The 16,612-nt window shown below is 46.2% G+C and overlaps 1 protein-coding gene across 4 annotated transcripts in view; it reads right to left on the bottom strand.

Moving 5' to 3' along the window:
* Positions 1-9,694: 9,694 nt before the first annotated feature.
* gtf2h2 (general transcription factor IIH, polypeptide 2) overlaps positions 9,695-16,612 on the bottom strand; it is a 39,513-nt gene continuing 32,595 nt past the window's right edge. For 2 of the 4 annotated variants that reach the window (XR_011517044.1, XM_015975700.2), the window contains exon 15: positions 9,695-10,298. Coding sequence is in view for 2 of the 4 variants with exons in the window: in XM_015975700.2 (XP_015831186.1) it covers positions 10,188-10,298 (111 nt within the window). In the remaining 2 variants the exon portion in view is untranslated. Of the gene's footprint in view, positions 10,299-11,336 lie in introns of those variants that run through there. The other 2 variants (XM_070546299.1, XR_011517045.1) reach the window with 2 other exon arrangements.

The raw sequence follows: 16,612 nt of genomic DNA, 5'->3' as shown, positions 1-16,612 counted from the left end.
GAAAGTTTTAAACCACGTTGTAACTATCTTTTCAAGAGAGCGAAATAAACTTATGTTATCCTTTCTGTTATTATAACCATATACATTTGCACAGAAAAAAAATGTCTATGTTCCACCTCAATCATCTGACATGTATAGTGACCAAAGGGGTCACTTTCCGTTAAAAGAATCTCTCCATTAAATCTGTTTTTTAGAGTTGCAACTCCTGCAGAATGTACAGCAAATGTGAAAACCAAATAGTATTACCCCATTGTGTTTTCCAAAAACTGGCATCCTCTACTGTAGAAGGACTTTCCTGAAAAGACAAAAATCTGATCTGGTCATTTTAGCAAATAAAAATAAAGCTTTTCTTTTAGTTATATTGCGTAACCCCCTGGCATTTAGAGAAAATAAAGATAACATAACAACAACAAAGAACACTAACAATAAAGTTCAAATATTATTGAACAACCTGTGTTGAAAAGTGTATAAAATGGAACCACCGTAACTGGTACCCAGCTAAACCAATAAGTATACTGCAACACATTAACTTGAAATTATGTTACCATACCCATATTAGCAGATGGCCAAAAAGCCACTCTTTGAATAGAAGAAACGAGTGATGCCAAAAGACGATTGTGAGGCTCTAATTCAGTGTTCCATTATGGCGATCTGCGAGATTTCTGTACCGTCAACAAAGCCCCGGCCTCCGATGAAGTACGCCACTTTTCCTTCTTCTCGAGCTTTCCGGATGGAGGGCCACAGTTTTTGACGTGAGTCGCGGTCGACTTTATATAAGTCCTCCAAGAAGTGCAAGTTATTCCTCTGCAAGAAGCTGCTGCCTTTGGCCGCTTTCCAGATGTCATCTCAGTGTCTTCTGGCAGTGAAGTGCAGGATGATGGCTCTTGGTCTGGGATCACCTGAGCGCTTCTTTCCAACGCGGTGTGCCACATCAATGAAGTCGGGAATCTTCTCTTTCTCCTGGGGCAAAATCTCTTGTAAAACACGTATTATTTCCTGTCGACAGTTTTCTCGGTCAGATTCGGCAACACCATGGAGTTTTAAATTCCACCGCCGCCCGTAACGCTCAAGTTCTGCTACTCGGTCCATGCACACAGGGATGTTTTTTTCATTTGAGACAACTCTTTTCTCAACGCGGCCTATCTTATTCTTTATCTCAACAATTTCTTCATGCACACTTTCCACTTTTTTCTCTTGCAGATCACTTCTGGAACTTATCAAGTTAGCAAGCATCGAAACAACATCTTCAGAAATTAGGGAATTGTTGAGCGGGGAATTACCGACAGCTGGTTTCTTTGCAATTGGGGGTTTGCACGGTGTAACCAGGAGAGGAGGGGATTCGTCTTCATCCACTACTTGAGAGTTGCTGGCCATTATACCGTCATAGTTATGGTCGTTGTTGTTAGCTGCCAAGCTAACTTCCATCTTGTTGCCATAGCTGCCTCTTTTAAGAGCTGATTTAGGCATGGTTACCTGCCCAGAAGAAGCCAGAGAGGCTTAAACTGTTGGTAGACTGTTGGGTAGGTTATTTTTAACACGAAAAAGCAGTTAAACGCGTTCAAAAAACGTTTGGGTGTGACCAGAGCGGCGAAAAAAGTCCTACTCGGCCGCCATGTTGTTCGGCCTCCTCCAACATCTTCCTCTAAAGTTTCATGGCTGTTGGCACGCAACGTCATTACCATAGATTGTCATGCTGTGGGTAAGAGCTTTCACCAAGGACATGAAGAATCACGACAGAGTAAGAAAAATATAAATGTTTTATTTCTTAAAACAGAAATAAGGGGACAAAACTAGAACTAAAGGCGCTGCGTCTGAAACACAGGAACGGAACGGGACGGGACCGGAATCTATAAAAGATAAGAGGAGAGGTGAGCGAGACCGGAACCAGAGAACCAGGAGAATCTGACTGAGTGACTGAGAGTTCTTACGGTCAGAGACCAGAAGTTGTGCGGAGGAGGACTGGGAGAGGCTGGAGTGGTGAGGATGGTGCTGAGCGTGGACAGGCAGGCGGGCGAGGAGATCGGAGACCTGAGGATCCTTGAGTGGTGAGATGGGAAACAACTCCAGACCAGGTAGGTGGTTCAGAACAGGAAACTGGAACAGGACAAACAAATTCATTAGCTCAGAACGCAGGACCAGGACAGTTTAGGAGGCTAGAAGCTACCCATATGAGAGTATCGACCGGCGCTGGGGTTGAGTCCCATATGGCGTTTAAAGTGTGCCACAACCCGTGCACGCGCATTGGGTCCACAGCGCGCGTGTGAACGGGACTCGCGAGCGAAAATATACATGGCAGCGCGCGCATGAACGGGACTCGCAAGCGAAAATATACATGGCGAGAGGTCATTTGTGCACTGAGAGGGAGCAAACTGTGTCTGTGAGCGCACAAGGATGTGCACAAGTGACAAACCTGCGTGCGCGCGTTGCCAACGACCACACGGCAGAGGAAAACGTGCGCGTGCGGCAGCCTCTCTGCGCGCTCGGCAGCCTCTGCGCGCTCGGTTTCTAATTCCGCTCGCTCGGCTGTGAGGAGTTTTGGCACTCTGGAGGCGTGGCCTGTGGCAGATCTTCCCTGTCCTCTGATTGGTTAGTTTACCCCGCACTTTACTCTCTACCTATCTATATAAAAAATCTGACATTCAGCAGTTGCTGTCATAGCTCAGCTGGGAGAGCGGGTGACTCTCACTCTGGAGGATCCAGGTTCGAGTCCGGCCAAGGAACATAGAGTTGATGTCATACTATTCTTTCCTAATTCCTGTGATATTATTTTACAGTTGTGACCGTTCAACAGTCATTAAACGTCCGAATGTTTGCTGGGCAGTGTTTTAAAAAGTGCACATAAGCTAGATGGTTTTAACCAGGTCAAAATAGACTTGTGGGTGTAGGTATTTTCAAGTTTAAAAAGTTCTTGCATCATTAATGTATTGTTTATTTTTTTTCAGCATTTATTGACACATTATCCTTTCAAATAATTAATTGATGAGTTACATAATTGTCCATTTAGAATTGTTGAATGGACTGAGTCAAGTTTGGTGCACTTTATATATTTCAAAACATGTTTTTTTTTAAATTATGCATATAAATAATTTTAATGTTAATTTATTGAAATATTTCTATTTTTTCATTACCTCACCCTTGTTTTGACAAAAACAAGACCTTGTTGGATAATATCATGGAGAAACTATTTGTTCACAGTACTTGGCTCAGTGAGGATCTGTGTACCAAAGGAGGAGATACTCAGAAATCTGTCTGCAGAGTCTCCCCATAAAGGCCCCAGCTACGTGAAGCATCAAAAGACAGGAATGACTTCTTTCATGCACACAGATTTATTAGAAATTAAGAAAAAATACTATGTACAAATGCAAATAACAGAACTTTTTGTACATAAATAAAAATAAATATATTGCACAAACTGTTTGTTTATTTTTGGGTGAAAATGCTGTCTTCAGCTAAAGTTATTTTGAGGTATTGTGCTGTTTTGGAACTACTGTAGTTGTAGATAAACGGTTTGGAGTTTTGGGTTAGGGTGCCCTCAATCAGGAAGATGGTGTCCTGGAGTCTCTTGCCGAAACTCCAGGATATCCAGCATCACCCCTGGAAGACGGGTCACCACTCTCTCGAGAATATAATCTCTCTCCTCCTGGCTCAGGTGTTGTAAAGCTGTCTAGAAATTAAAGAGCATATGTTTACATGACTAGATTCATATCTCCAGTGAGTGATGTTTTCGTTTTTGGCATCTCTCTATTATCTTATTTTATTTTTTTACACAAATGAGTACAACCAACCTGCATCTCAGCTGTACTGGCAGCTCTCAGCTGTGCAAGCCGGTCTCGGTCCTCTTCTCTGAAAGCTGTTCGCTGCCTACCCCGGCGCCCTGGTCCTCTTGAAGGAGCTCTGGACCTCAGCCTGCTGCCCTCACCCCTTGAGCGTGTCCTTCCCTGACCCTCGGAGCGACCTTTTCCTCTCCCCTTTGCAGTACTGCAAAGTAGGACCAAAACCAATGTAAGGCCCTGGATGCCGACCAGCTGGTTCAGCCGAGTCAGCAGAATAGGGTGATCAACCGTGTCGAAAGCAGCAGATAGATCCAACAAAACCAGCAATACATTAGAACCAGAGTCAAGGTTTAATAAAGTGTCATTAAAAACATGAAGATGAGCTGACTCAGTGCTATGGAGGGATCGGAAGCCTGACTGGAAGGGATCCATTAAACCATGATCATCAAGGTAAGAAATAATTTGTTTAAAATCAGCACGCTCTAGTAGTTTGGATAGAAACGGAAGCTTGGAGATCGGGCGAAAATTACTCATAACCGAGGTGTTCAAGCCAGGCTTCTTCAGAATGGGTTGAACTACTGCATGTTTAAAAGCACGGGGTACAACACCAGTGGATAAGCTGTTGTTAATAATGTTCAGCAAAAGGGGGCCAGTGACAGAATATGTCTCTTTAAGGAGGTGTGGAGGGACAGGGTCAACATGAGAACCTGACGGCTTCAAGGCAGACAGGAGGTTCTCAAGAGAGGTGTAATGGAAATGAAGGGTATTACAATTTAATTAATGACCAGAGATGTTAATGATCCATACCTGGCATGGGTCCCATCTCTGGACACTGGGCTTTTAAAATCAGAAGAATGTTCTTTTTATTACAGGGAAATTTAAAATACACTTTGCATGAAATGAGAGACAAGAGAGACCTCCAACGTTTAAGAAAAATTTATTATCTAAATTATTTTAAACAATTAACAGGACTAACTCTCTAGTGATGGATGCAAATGGAAGGGAATGAGGTGGAGTGTGTGTTGGTGCGATGTCAGTTCAGAACCTCCGCGTTCTGGAGAAGCGAGTCTGAGTGGGAGATGTTGTTTTGCTCCTAACTGATCGACGTTTGAACCTTTGACGAGACGCTATCTGTGCCGTTCTACATTACCCGTCAGGGACTCCCGTCTTAGATCAGGCTGCCAGGTCCAAGGACCCTCCTCTGGTACTGGAGCCGAATGAAACAGCATCCTCAGCACGACAAGCCAGTCTATGGATAGTCTCCAGGTAAAAACGGCAGGTGTTTCACAGCGTCAAAAGGGACCCCCCTTTTGGGTCAGCGAGTTCAGCTTTCATTCTGAAGGAACCGTTGTTATGTTGATAACAACGACAGGATGTTCCCAGCTTGACAGTTCTCAGCTTAAAAGTAAAAAGTAAAGATGGCCAGTTCGTACTCCACTTAGCAATGATGAACATCAGATGATTTTGAGAGCTGGCTGAAGACTGAACTCAAAATGGCGTTGTTCTGACTTATTAATCTTTGATGTTTTCGTTTCTGGACGAATCACAGCTGACAGATTAAATAAACACCACAGAGACTCTGCCACGCTTCAGATGTGAAGGTTCTGGTTGGATTTTGCGACCGGAATGTGTCATGATTATTTATCTTGTGAATCAGCGTGTCTAGTGGCTACAATACGTCATTTCCTTATTAAACATTAATCATAACATTGTGATTTCACAGATCGGTCACATGGTTATTATTGACTAACTACTATTTTGATTAGCTTTATTAAAATAGAGTTCTTTGGTTAATTAAAAGAAAAGAGTTCATTCTTCGTCCTTCTGTCTTCACTGCTGGAATGTAAACATTAGGAGTGAATGCATGACCTTGGGCTGTTTCATGCACTCTGGCACTGTGTCAAACAGAACAGCTGTTAGAGGGGAGAAATGGCTCCTTCATTACGCTACAGAGGACAAAGAAAGTAAGTCAAAGTTATCAAGAAACCGATGCAGGATTGGTTCAGGAAAACTAGTAACATAGGGAGAAGAAATTTGAGCCCAGATGCTAGCAATTTTTCCTAGAAAAAATTTCCAAAATTGAGTGCATTGAGCATCTGAGGTAGTAAGAGAGTGGTGGTCACTAGCTGAAAGAACAGCATTGAGGGTCTGATACAGGACACGCTGGTTGCCAAAGGATGCAGTAATAATATTTGAAAATAATTTATTACGGGCATCTCAAACTACTTTCTGGTAACAAGCCCAGGTCGTTGTTGTCGTCGTCTTCCTCCGCTTATCCGGGTCCGGGTCGCAGGGGCAACATCCCAACTAGGGAGCTCCAGACTGTCCTCTCCCCAAACTCCTCCACTTGAGGTAGGACCTCTCCCCCGACCCGGAGTTGGCAAGCCACCCTTTTCCGGTCGAGAACCATGGTCTCAGATTTGGAGGTGCTGATCCTCATCCCAGCCGCTTCACATTCGGCCGCAAACCTACCCAGCAAGACCTGAAGGTCAGAGCTGGATGAAGCTAGGAGGACCACATCATCCGCAAAAAGCAGAGATGAGATTCTCCTGCCACCAAACTCGACACACTCCACACCACGGCTGCGCCTAGAAATTCTGTCCATAAAGGTAATGAACAGAACCGGTGATAAAAGGGCAGCCCTGGCAGAGTCCAACCCTCACCGGGAACATGTCGGACTTACTACTGGCTATGCGGACCAAACTCACGCTCCTCTGGTAAAGGGACTGAATGGCCCTTAACAAAAAGCCACCCACCCCATACTCCTGGAGCGTCCCCCACAGGGTGCCCCTGGGGACACGGTCATAAGCCTTCTCCAAATCCACAAAACACATGTGGATTGGTTGGGCAAACTCCCATGCCCCCTCCATCACCCTTGCAAGGGTATAGAGCTGGTCCACAGTTCCACGGCCAGGACGAAAACCACATTGCTCCTCCTCAATCTGAGATTCAACTATCGATCGGACACTCCTCTCCAGTACCTTGGAGTAGACCTATCCAGGGAGGCTGAGGAGTGTGATCCCCCTATAGTTGGAACACACCATCAGGTCACCCTTCTAAAAGATGGGGACCACCACCCCGGCCTGCCACTCCACAGGAACTGCCCCCGATGACCATGCAATGTTGCAGAGACGTGTCAACCATGACAGCCCTACAACATCCATAGCCTTGAGATACCCAGGATGAACCTCATCCGCCCCCGGGGCTCTGCCGCTGTGTAGTTGTTTGACTACCTCTGCAACTTCTGCCCCCCCGAGATTGGACAGTCCATCCCCAGGTCCCCCGGCTCTGGTTCCTCCTCGGAATGCGCATAGGTGGGATTGAGGAGCTCCTCAAAGTATTCCTTCCACCGTCCGACTATAGCCCCAGTTGACGTCAGCGGCTTCCCATCCCCACTGTTAACAGTGTGAGCGAGTTGCTGCCTTCCTCTCCTGAGGCGCCGGACAGTTTGCCAGAACCTCTTTGGAGCCGATCGATAGTCTTTCTCCATGGCCTCACCAAACTCCTCCCACGCCCGAGATTTTGCCTCGGCAACTGCCACTGCTGCACTCCGCTTGGCTATCCGGTACCGGTCTGCTGCCTCCGGAGACCCACAGACCAGCCACGCCCTGTAGGCCTCCTTCTTCAGCCTGACGGCTCCCCGAACCTCTGGTGTCCACCAGCGGGTACGGGGGTTGCCACCATGACTGGCACCGGCCACCTTGCGACCACAGCTAACAGCAGCCGCCTCAACAATCGCAGAGTGGAACAAGGCCCACTCGGAGTCAATGTCCCCCACTGCTCTTGGGACGCGGTCAAAGCTCTGCCGGAGGTGGGAGTGGAAGACCGTCTTAACAGGTTCTTCTGCCAGGCGTTCCCAGCAGACCCTCACTATGTGTTTGGGTCTGCCAGGTCTACGCGGCATCTTCCCCTGCCATCTGATCCAACTCACCACCAGATGGTGATCAGTTGACAGCTCTGCTCCTCTCTTCACTCGGGTGTCCAAAACATATGGCCGCAGGTCAGATGATACGACTACAAAGTCTATCATTGACCTGTGACCTAGGCTGCCCTGGTACCAAGTGTACCGGTGGGCATCCTTATGTTTGAACATGGTGTTCGTTATGGCCAAACTGCGGCTTGCACAGAAGTCCAATAATGAAACACCACTCGAGTTCAGATTAGGCGGGCCGTTCCTCCCAATCACACCCCTCCAGGTCAAGCTGCCATTGTCCACGTGAGCATTGAAGTCCCCCAGCAGGACAATGGAGTCCCCTGATGGAGCACTATCTAGCACTCGTCCCAGGGACTCCAAAAAGGGTGGGTACTCTGAACTGATATTTGGCCCATAAGCACAAACAACAGTCAAGACCCGTTCCCCGACCCGAAGGGACAGAGAAGCTACCCTCTCGTCCTCCGGGGTAAACGCCAACACACAGGCAGAGTGTCTTGGGGCTAACAAAAAGCAAACCTCAGCCCTCCGCCTCTCACCCGGAGCAACTCCAGCAAAGGAGAGTGTCCAACCCCTCTCAAGGATTTGGGTTCCAGAGCCAATGCTATGTGTCAAGGTGAGTCCGACTATGTCTAGCCGGTACCGCTCAAACTCTGCTACAAGCTCCTGCTCCTTCCCCGCCAGCGAGGTGACGTTCCATGTCCCAAAAACCAGTTTTCTTGTCCGGGGATCGGATTGGACCACCAAGGCTCCCGCCTTGGTCTGCCACCCGATCCACATTGCACCGGACCCTTCATGTTCCTCCTGCGGGTGGTGGGTCCACAGTTGGATGAGCCCATGTATCCGGTTCGGGCTGGGCCCGGCCAGGCCCCATGGGTGAAAGCCCGGCCACCAGGCGCTCACTCACGGGCCCCAACCCCAGGCCTGGCTCCAGGGTGGGACCCCGGTAACCCTCCGGGCCGGGTACTCCGACTCTTTGAATTTACATCCATGTAAATGGATGTAAACACAAGCCCAGGTATCTATCATTATTTGGTAGGAAATCTGGAGCTTATCCTTTTCCCATCTACGCTCGGCTCTTCTGCACTCACGCCTGACAGATCTGGTAGTTGTATTGATCCAGGGATCCGACCGAATAATCAGATGTTTGCTGCCAAACTTCAGTCAGAAACTGAAAATCCAGGTTTTTAGAGAGAATTAGATCATTGAGCAGGAAGGACTTATTGTTAACAGAGTGGGTGTGTAATAGAGCCATGCTTAGTGAGGTGGAGGAATCAGAAACTACAGAAACAGCTGGATTTAGTGGAAGTAAATTAGAAGGGTTAGATCCATGGTGTTTATAAAAACCACTCATGGAGGGAACAGGAGGGGAATCGTTAACGAATGGAAGGACAAAAGAGTTTGGCGATCATAGGAGATGGTAGCAGGGATACTACCGAAGAGGATCGCAGACAGGAGCAAGTTGGAAAAGAGGTGGTTAGTGGAGAAAAGTTTGAAAAAGTGGCCGGTGACCGCGGCTAAACCAAGCACAGGCGCCATCTTGTTCTGCTCTGACAAGGCAATGATATTAAAATGGTTCTGAAGCTATTCCAAACGATCCGTAATACTTTCAAAATATGCATACAAACCCCTAACTAAATGCATCAGTCATCCTGTTTTTTGAACCTACTCACTTAAGTAACATAATTACAAGTATTAGTTCTCTTGATGAAATAAAATATAAACATATTTAAACAAAATAAATGAAAATCTAAAATTCAATCAGGTAGGCTAGAAAAGTCAACAGTAATCCCACGTGATCAGTTTCCAATAGTACACCGGTTGTTGTAACCGTAATGATAACGATGTTTTGTGTGAACCATTTCCTGATTTATTGATGTCATAATGCCGTGTTTTGGTTTAAAAAAACTGTAAAAATGATCGGTCCAGAGAGAAGGCTTCATCATTGGACCAAATCCAGCATGTTTTTGTGCAACGACAAACTACTTCATACTTTCAAGTATTTTATTAAAAAATCACAAGTATTTAAGTACCTGTAAGACCAAATATAAACAACATTCACAAAGATTTTATAGCATTTACAAGTGAAGCTGAGAATGAAAACAAATAAGTCATCATCGTAGTGACATCAATGCGACAGCTGAAACAAGAACCCATGAACTCTAGGGGTAACGACAGAAGTGGAACATAAAAGCTCAAAGCACTGTCGAGTATAAAACCTGTTTTGTTGTGTTTTTTGGTTCCTGATCAGAAGTGTGTTCAGTCAATATAAACAAACACAACAAAAATACAATAAATGATTAAACCTGGTGCATCCGATCAGATCTGCACAGTCAGCATGAAAACAGCCGTTTCATTGTTTTGTGTGAAAGGATGAAGAAAACAAAGTTTATTCTTCAAGTCCAGGCCTGGAAAATGCTAGAAGGCTGAAGACTAACAGGACTGCTATGAAGATCCTGTGTCTGTTATGATCCAGCTCAGCTTCATGGAGCCCCCCGACTTTGAATACAGCAGGGGCAGCAGTGCAGCGAATCGTGGATGAAGAGATCACAGTCCAGACAAAACACATGATGACAGGAGGGACAGGAAAACATCTGGAGACAGATGGAGAAGAGACATCAGGACCAGGCTAATGAAGATAATTCTAATGCCCCTTTTCCAATGACACTGCTCAGAATAACTCAGATGGGTGAAACTTGTTAGACACTCTTTGGCATGGGTCGTATTTTCCCTCAACTTTTCAGTATATGCTTTGTTGTGATTCCTGTCACTCCGGGCATATCCAAAAACACGACCTCAGCATTTGTCTGTCACTGAATGCTCCAGAGCTTTCTGCCTGTAGCCGGTTCCAGGTTCAGTCTGACAAAAAGCCAGCATCAGAGCAGAATCACCACCACTGTTGTGCTGTGATGTGTTTTGTCGTGGCATACAGATCACTTCACACTGTGTTTGAACCGCTCCAGTGAGAGCTGGAGATCACATTCTGATGAAGCCAACAGGACCACATCATCTGCAAAAAGCAGAGACTCAATCCTTCAGGGTATCTGCAGGTTTAAGGGAGCCAAATTTAAGACTTGTTAAGACCTTTTTTAAGGCCACTTTGACCAAATTTAAGCTGTTTTTAAAATTAAGTTTAAGCTATAATTTCCAGCTATTGCCTGGAACCGGTGCTAACCACGCCACAAATGTGGGATTAGCCATCCAGTTACCATTAAACCAACACATTCTCACACCCGAGGCGTCAAAATATGACACGTGTGACCAAGCCTCAATATATGACGATTCGGGACGCCCCAGCGCGTCAGGAGATGACGATCAGGGACACGCTGGGACACGTGGCTCCACTGGCGTCACTGTTTGATGCGCACGGTCACACGGACATTATTCGACTATTTAACCTTCCCCTCACCCCAATCCTAACTTTAAGCTCCATAAACTATGACCTTAAGGTTAGGATTGGGGTGAGGGGAAGGTTAAGTAGTTCACAAGTAGTCCGTCTCAGCACCAGCGTCAGATACCGATGCTCTGGGACGCTGCGTCACCAGTTTGTCCCCGATCGTCGTCTCCTGACGCGCTGGGGCATCCCGAATCGTCATATATTGAGGCTTGGTCACACGCGTCATATTTTGACGCCTTGAGAGTGAGAATGTGTTGATTAAACTTCCACTTCCCCATGGCGCAAGCTCCCACTAGCTTTATCAGCTAATGTGCTCATCTAAAAATAGTCCCCTTTCACAACCAGCTGAATGTGTACGGTTCCACTTACGCCAACATCATACACAAAAAAGCTGAACACCAACTAGAAAATCACAAAAATGTTATAGAACTAAAATAATCTCTTTCATTGGGTCTTTGGTAATTTAAGACCTTTGGAAACTGTATTTATGGATTATTTGTCATTTTTAAGGATTTTAGGGCCTTAAATTTGGAAAAGCAAATTTAAGACTTTTTAAGGACCCGCAGACACCCTGATCCTTAGGCCACCAACACAGATGCCCTCCAAACCTTGGCAGCACCTAGAAATCCTGTCTATAAAGGTTATGAACAGAATCTGTGACAAAGGACAGCCTTGGCGGAGTCCAACTCTCATTGGAAACGAGCTTGACTTACTGCCGGCAATGTGGACCAAGCTCTGGCAACGGGCATACAGGGACCTAACAGCCCATATCATAGGGCCTGGTACCCCATACTCCCGAAGTACTTCCCAAAGGGCCCTCCGAATGACGCGGTTGTACGCTTTCTCCAAATCTACAAAACACATGTAGAGTGGTAGGGCGAACTCCCACGCACCCTCCAGGACCCTCCTAAGGGTATAGAGCTGGTCCAGTGTTCCACAGTCAGGATGAAAACCACATTGTTCTTCCTGAATCTGAGGTTCGAGAATCCGCTGGACCCTCGTCTCCTCTCCTGAACCCCAGATTAGACTTTACCAGGGAGGCTCAGGAGTGTGATCCCCCTGTAGTTGGAACACATCCTGCGGTCCCCCTTTTAAATAAGGGGACCGCCACCCCGGTCTGCCAATCCAGTGGAACTGGCCTCAATGTCCATGCGATATTGCAGAGCTGCGTCAGCCAACACAGCCCTACAACATCCAGAGCCTTAAGGAACTCTGGGCAGATCTCGTGCACCCCTGACCTCAGCACCAGGGATTGGAAAGCTCAACCCAAAGTCCCCAGACTCTGCTTCCTCACTGGAAGCGGTGCCGGTGGGACTGAGGAGGTCTTTAAAGTATTTTGCCCACCGATCGACAATGTCCTGTGTCATACAATCCCAACTATAAACAGTGTTGGTAGGACCACAATCTCCTCAAAACTGTATGGAAGTCTTGCTCCATGGTCTCACCAAACTCCTCCCACTCCCAGATTTTGCTTTTGTTGGGGTTATTAGGAGCGAACAATTAGTAAGCTTCAACTTACTTTTGGATTCTTCAATAAATTCTGTAAATATGTAAATATTTACTGATTTATTAATTAATTAAGATATTCTTAGATATACGGGGCACCATTCCCCTTTAACCGGGGAAAAATTGAATCCAAAACTCTTATCAGTCTTTCTTGAAGTTCGTAGAATCCTTGGAGCAGAGACTTCTCTTCGACACAACAAAGCTACTGGAGACGAAAATCTGAATTTTATAACGTTTAATTAACAATTTGTCAAATGAATAAACAGTGGCATAAATGAATAATAACCATGTGATATAATAAAAGGATGTATATTCAAAATAATGTTCAAGGTGTTTGTGTGGTGTGTGTGAGTGAGTGTGTGTGTGTGTGTGAGATGAATGGGTCTTTGTTTCCCCAGAGTAGGTGGGGGGAGTGAGCTGTGAGTGTATGTGGGGCTCTTCCCCTCCCCTCGCATTCAACAGGAGACCTGGATGTGTAAAGTTTTCTACTTTCCCGAACACTTAGTGGCTTAGAATCACAGTAAAACTTAACTCAAACACTTCAAAAGTTAACAAACAACAAAAGGTCACTTGTAAATTATTTAATCTAAAAGGAGTCGGCAGCCTGGCCAGAGCTGACGACTAAAGATATTAGCGATGATCAATAAGCAGTTTATTCTTTCAAAATGACCCGGCGGACGTGTTTTGGGAACGAAAGAGGAAAACACGAAGCTACCTTTTAAGCAATAGCGCGGTTTTATTGCTTATTCTGGACTATAGAGGAAACGGGAGAAGAAAAGGAGAGAAAAAAAATGAGTTTTCTGATCACCAGATGAGCAGCAAGGCGTCCCCGCTGTTATGATTTGACGGTTCTCCGTTTTTCTCCGCAGTTTTCAGCGTCATCCGTCGGTTTAATGCTTTCTCCGTTGTTTGGCTCCACGTGTGTTTCTCCACGGGCTGGACACAAAGAGAACGAAGTTTCTTTTGTGCTGAGTTTGACAACTTACAGCGTCTCTGAGAGCTGAATGGAGCTCCGCTCGTTCCCAGTCAGGTCCCGATGGAGTTGAGTGTAGTTTCCAGCGGTTGCGTGGGCTCAACTTGGCACTTAGAGCTTCCGCGTGCTCAAGTTGTCGGAGCGTTCGACAAGCGTGTCCTTACCGCCAGGTATCCTGGGCAAAAGAACAAGGTTTCTTTGTCTCTGCTGAAGATTTATGGTCTTAGTTCGCGGGAAAAGCTCCACGGCTTCCCGCACATGCGCAGAACGTGTTTCTGGTACTAGGCGGTGACATCACCCAATGCTTCCGTGTGCAAAGCATCATGGGAAATGAAGTTTCTTGGCGCTGATGTGATTATTTGCTTTCCAGAGCAATTTAAGCACAGTCATTTTGGAGAAAATCACTGCATAGTAATTTCCTCATGAGGTCAGACCCTCAACATTCCCCCTTTTGGTTTCGGGGATCGTGCCCAAAGCTCGATCGTCGGAAGCACAGATGGGTTTGTCCCTCATGAACGTAGGTCGACTTGATTGTTAGAAGCACAGGTGGGTTTGTCCCTTAGGACGTTGGTCTCCTTGGACGCCTTTGTCTTTGGTCTTTGTCTTGGATCCTGGCGCCTTTGGTCTTTGATCCTGGTCAGGCACAAAGAGGATAGGAAACGGGATAGTCCCCAACGCGCATAACGAGAAGAAACCACTCACGCAGGTGGTACGCAATGAAGATGTCGTCCATGCGAGAGGTAGTAGTGTAGAAGGAGGAAGGTCGGTGGGCGGTTAACTCCACGAGGGGACACAAAGGCATCTCACCGCCGGCCATACAGTTCAGTTTATGGAGCACGCGGTGATGTACGAGGTCCATAGTTCGCAAACGCGCATTGACCTATGTGGTCCCAAGATTCCCCCCTTTTTGGTCCAAAGGGTGGATCAGGACAGTCTTTGGGCTAAAACAAGGACCATAAAACTAAGAGGTACTACAATGTGCTGGTGCGTCAGACAGAGTCATTGACAGACTGAGCTGGGCCGGCACATAACCACTAGTCAATATGTGACCAAGTAAGAAACAAAAATACAGAAAACCCCAAAAAAAATTAAAACATATAACATCCAAGAAAAGTCATAGCAACCTTGAGGTCTCATAAAATACATTCTTAGGTCATACATTCAGTGTGTAGCTTATAAAGAATGTGACATAATGCAACACTCAGATAAAAATGTGAGGTAGACTAAAGTGAGAACTACTCTTAGGGTTACAAAATAATAAAGAAAATGTTGCTCACCCCCTTTAGACAGGTGTGGTACATTCACGCTTGGAGTCACCCCGAACGCGGTCACGAGGCACACCGTAGGTGAGCAAGTGCATCTTATCTTGGAGTTTCTTAACACGCCTGTAGGCGGAATAAGCAATCACGGCCGTGATGAGCCATCCCATCCCCAGGGCGACCAATGTGCAGATTAAGGTTGTATAATCTGTGTCAATGTAGCGTCTTGGGCGTCAAAGTAAGTTCACGCGGGGTTTGTGTGAACTTAACAAATTTGGTTCCTTCAATCAGTAATTGTTGGTCAATTTCTAAATCGAGGGCAAAGTTATAACCCTGGAAAGCGTCCATGATCTCAATCTCTGAGTCATGCTGTTCGAGGTTGAGGTGATGGAGTGTCAGGTTTCTAGTTCAAAGTGGAAATGCCTACCGTCCTTTCAAATACCAATGTCCAGCATCGACCTAAACCTATAGATGTGAGGTGTCACAATTATGGGAACGTTTAACAGGAAACCGAGTTCTAATTTTTTTCCAACGTGAATGGGCATTGCACTACTTAGGCTGTACGCTAGGTGGATTTGTGAAAGGTGCACAGTAGAGGGGTAGCAGCTGTCAAGCCATCTTTGAGCAGGTCCAGTGGTACCAAGTACGGGGAAATACGACTTTCAACCAAGCTGTCCAGCGTGGAACTTACTTCCCTGAGCAGGTCCTACATCAAATCTCTCACCACTCGTGTGTACACAATATCCTGAGGTATGGTTTCAGACAAAGTCTTGATTGCACGTAGAGATTCATTAATCAGAGCCTAGTGTAGGTACCAGAGTACTCTGTAAGGTTTTAGTAGGTACATCCTGTTAGCGGTCTAGGAAGGAGTTTCTCTTGGTTAGTGAAAGTGACGGCGGGGGGGGGGGGGGGCCTGGTTCTTTGTCGGTTAGTACATGTTAGTGGGTTAAACGTGCACTTTCCCCCCCTTTCCATTTCCATGCATAGAACTATGTCGAGACTACGTCTACCTCCTGCGGGGAGTCTGGTCTCTGTACCCGCGGGGATGGTTTGACGTAGGGTTTGATTTGGTTTGCATGCACCCATTTGTAGACAGGCTCCTGTCTCGCTTTGGTGATGCGTAACCTGTATGCAACTGGAGAGTTTTGCCACGATCTCAAATGGTCCTGACCAGCAGGGCAGGAACTTCTTAGCTTTGCGTGCCGGTTGGGCGAACCGAAAGTAGAATACTTTGTCACCCACCTCGTATTCGCGGCTGGTTGTCTTTTGGTCGTAGTAGGCTTTAGCGCCTTCTACGTTGGTCTCCAGTTTCTTCTGAGAGTGCGCGAACGTAGCTCTGAGGTGTGTTTTCAAGTCTGCCACATACTGATGAGCGGTATAGGCAGTGGCAACACTGACATCCTCTGGGTGTAAATTATTTAATCTAAAAGGAGTCGGCAGCCTGGTGTGAGCTGACGACTAAAGATATTAGCGATGATCAATAAGCAGTTTATTCTTTCAAAATGACCCGGCGGACGTGTTTTGGGAACGAAAGAGGAAAACACGAAGCTACCTTTTAAGCAATAGCGCGGTTTTATTGCTTATTCTGGACTATAGAGGAAACGGGAGAAGAAAAGGAGAGAAAAAAAATGAGTTTTCTGATCACCAGATGAGCAGCAAGGCGTCCCCGCTGTTATGATTTGACGGTTCTCCGTTTTTCTCCGCAGTTTTCAGCGTCATCCGTCGGTTTGATGCTTTCTCCGTTGTTTGGCTCCACGTGTGTTTCTCCACGGG

The sequence above is a fragment of the Nothobranchius furzeri genome, chromosome 17 (genome assembly GCF_043380555.1).
Source record: "Nothobranchius furzeri strain GRZ-AD chromosome 17, NfurGRZ-RIMD1, whole genome shotgun sequence".
Lineage (NCBI taxonomy): Eukaryota > Metazoa > Chordata > Actinopteri > Cyprinodontiformes > Nothobranchiidae > Nothobranchius > Nothobranchius furzeri.
The sequence above is the reverse complement of the archived record's forward strand: the minus strand, read 5'-3'. Positions and strand labels throughout refer to the sequence as shown.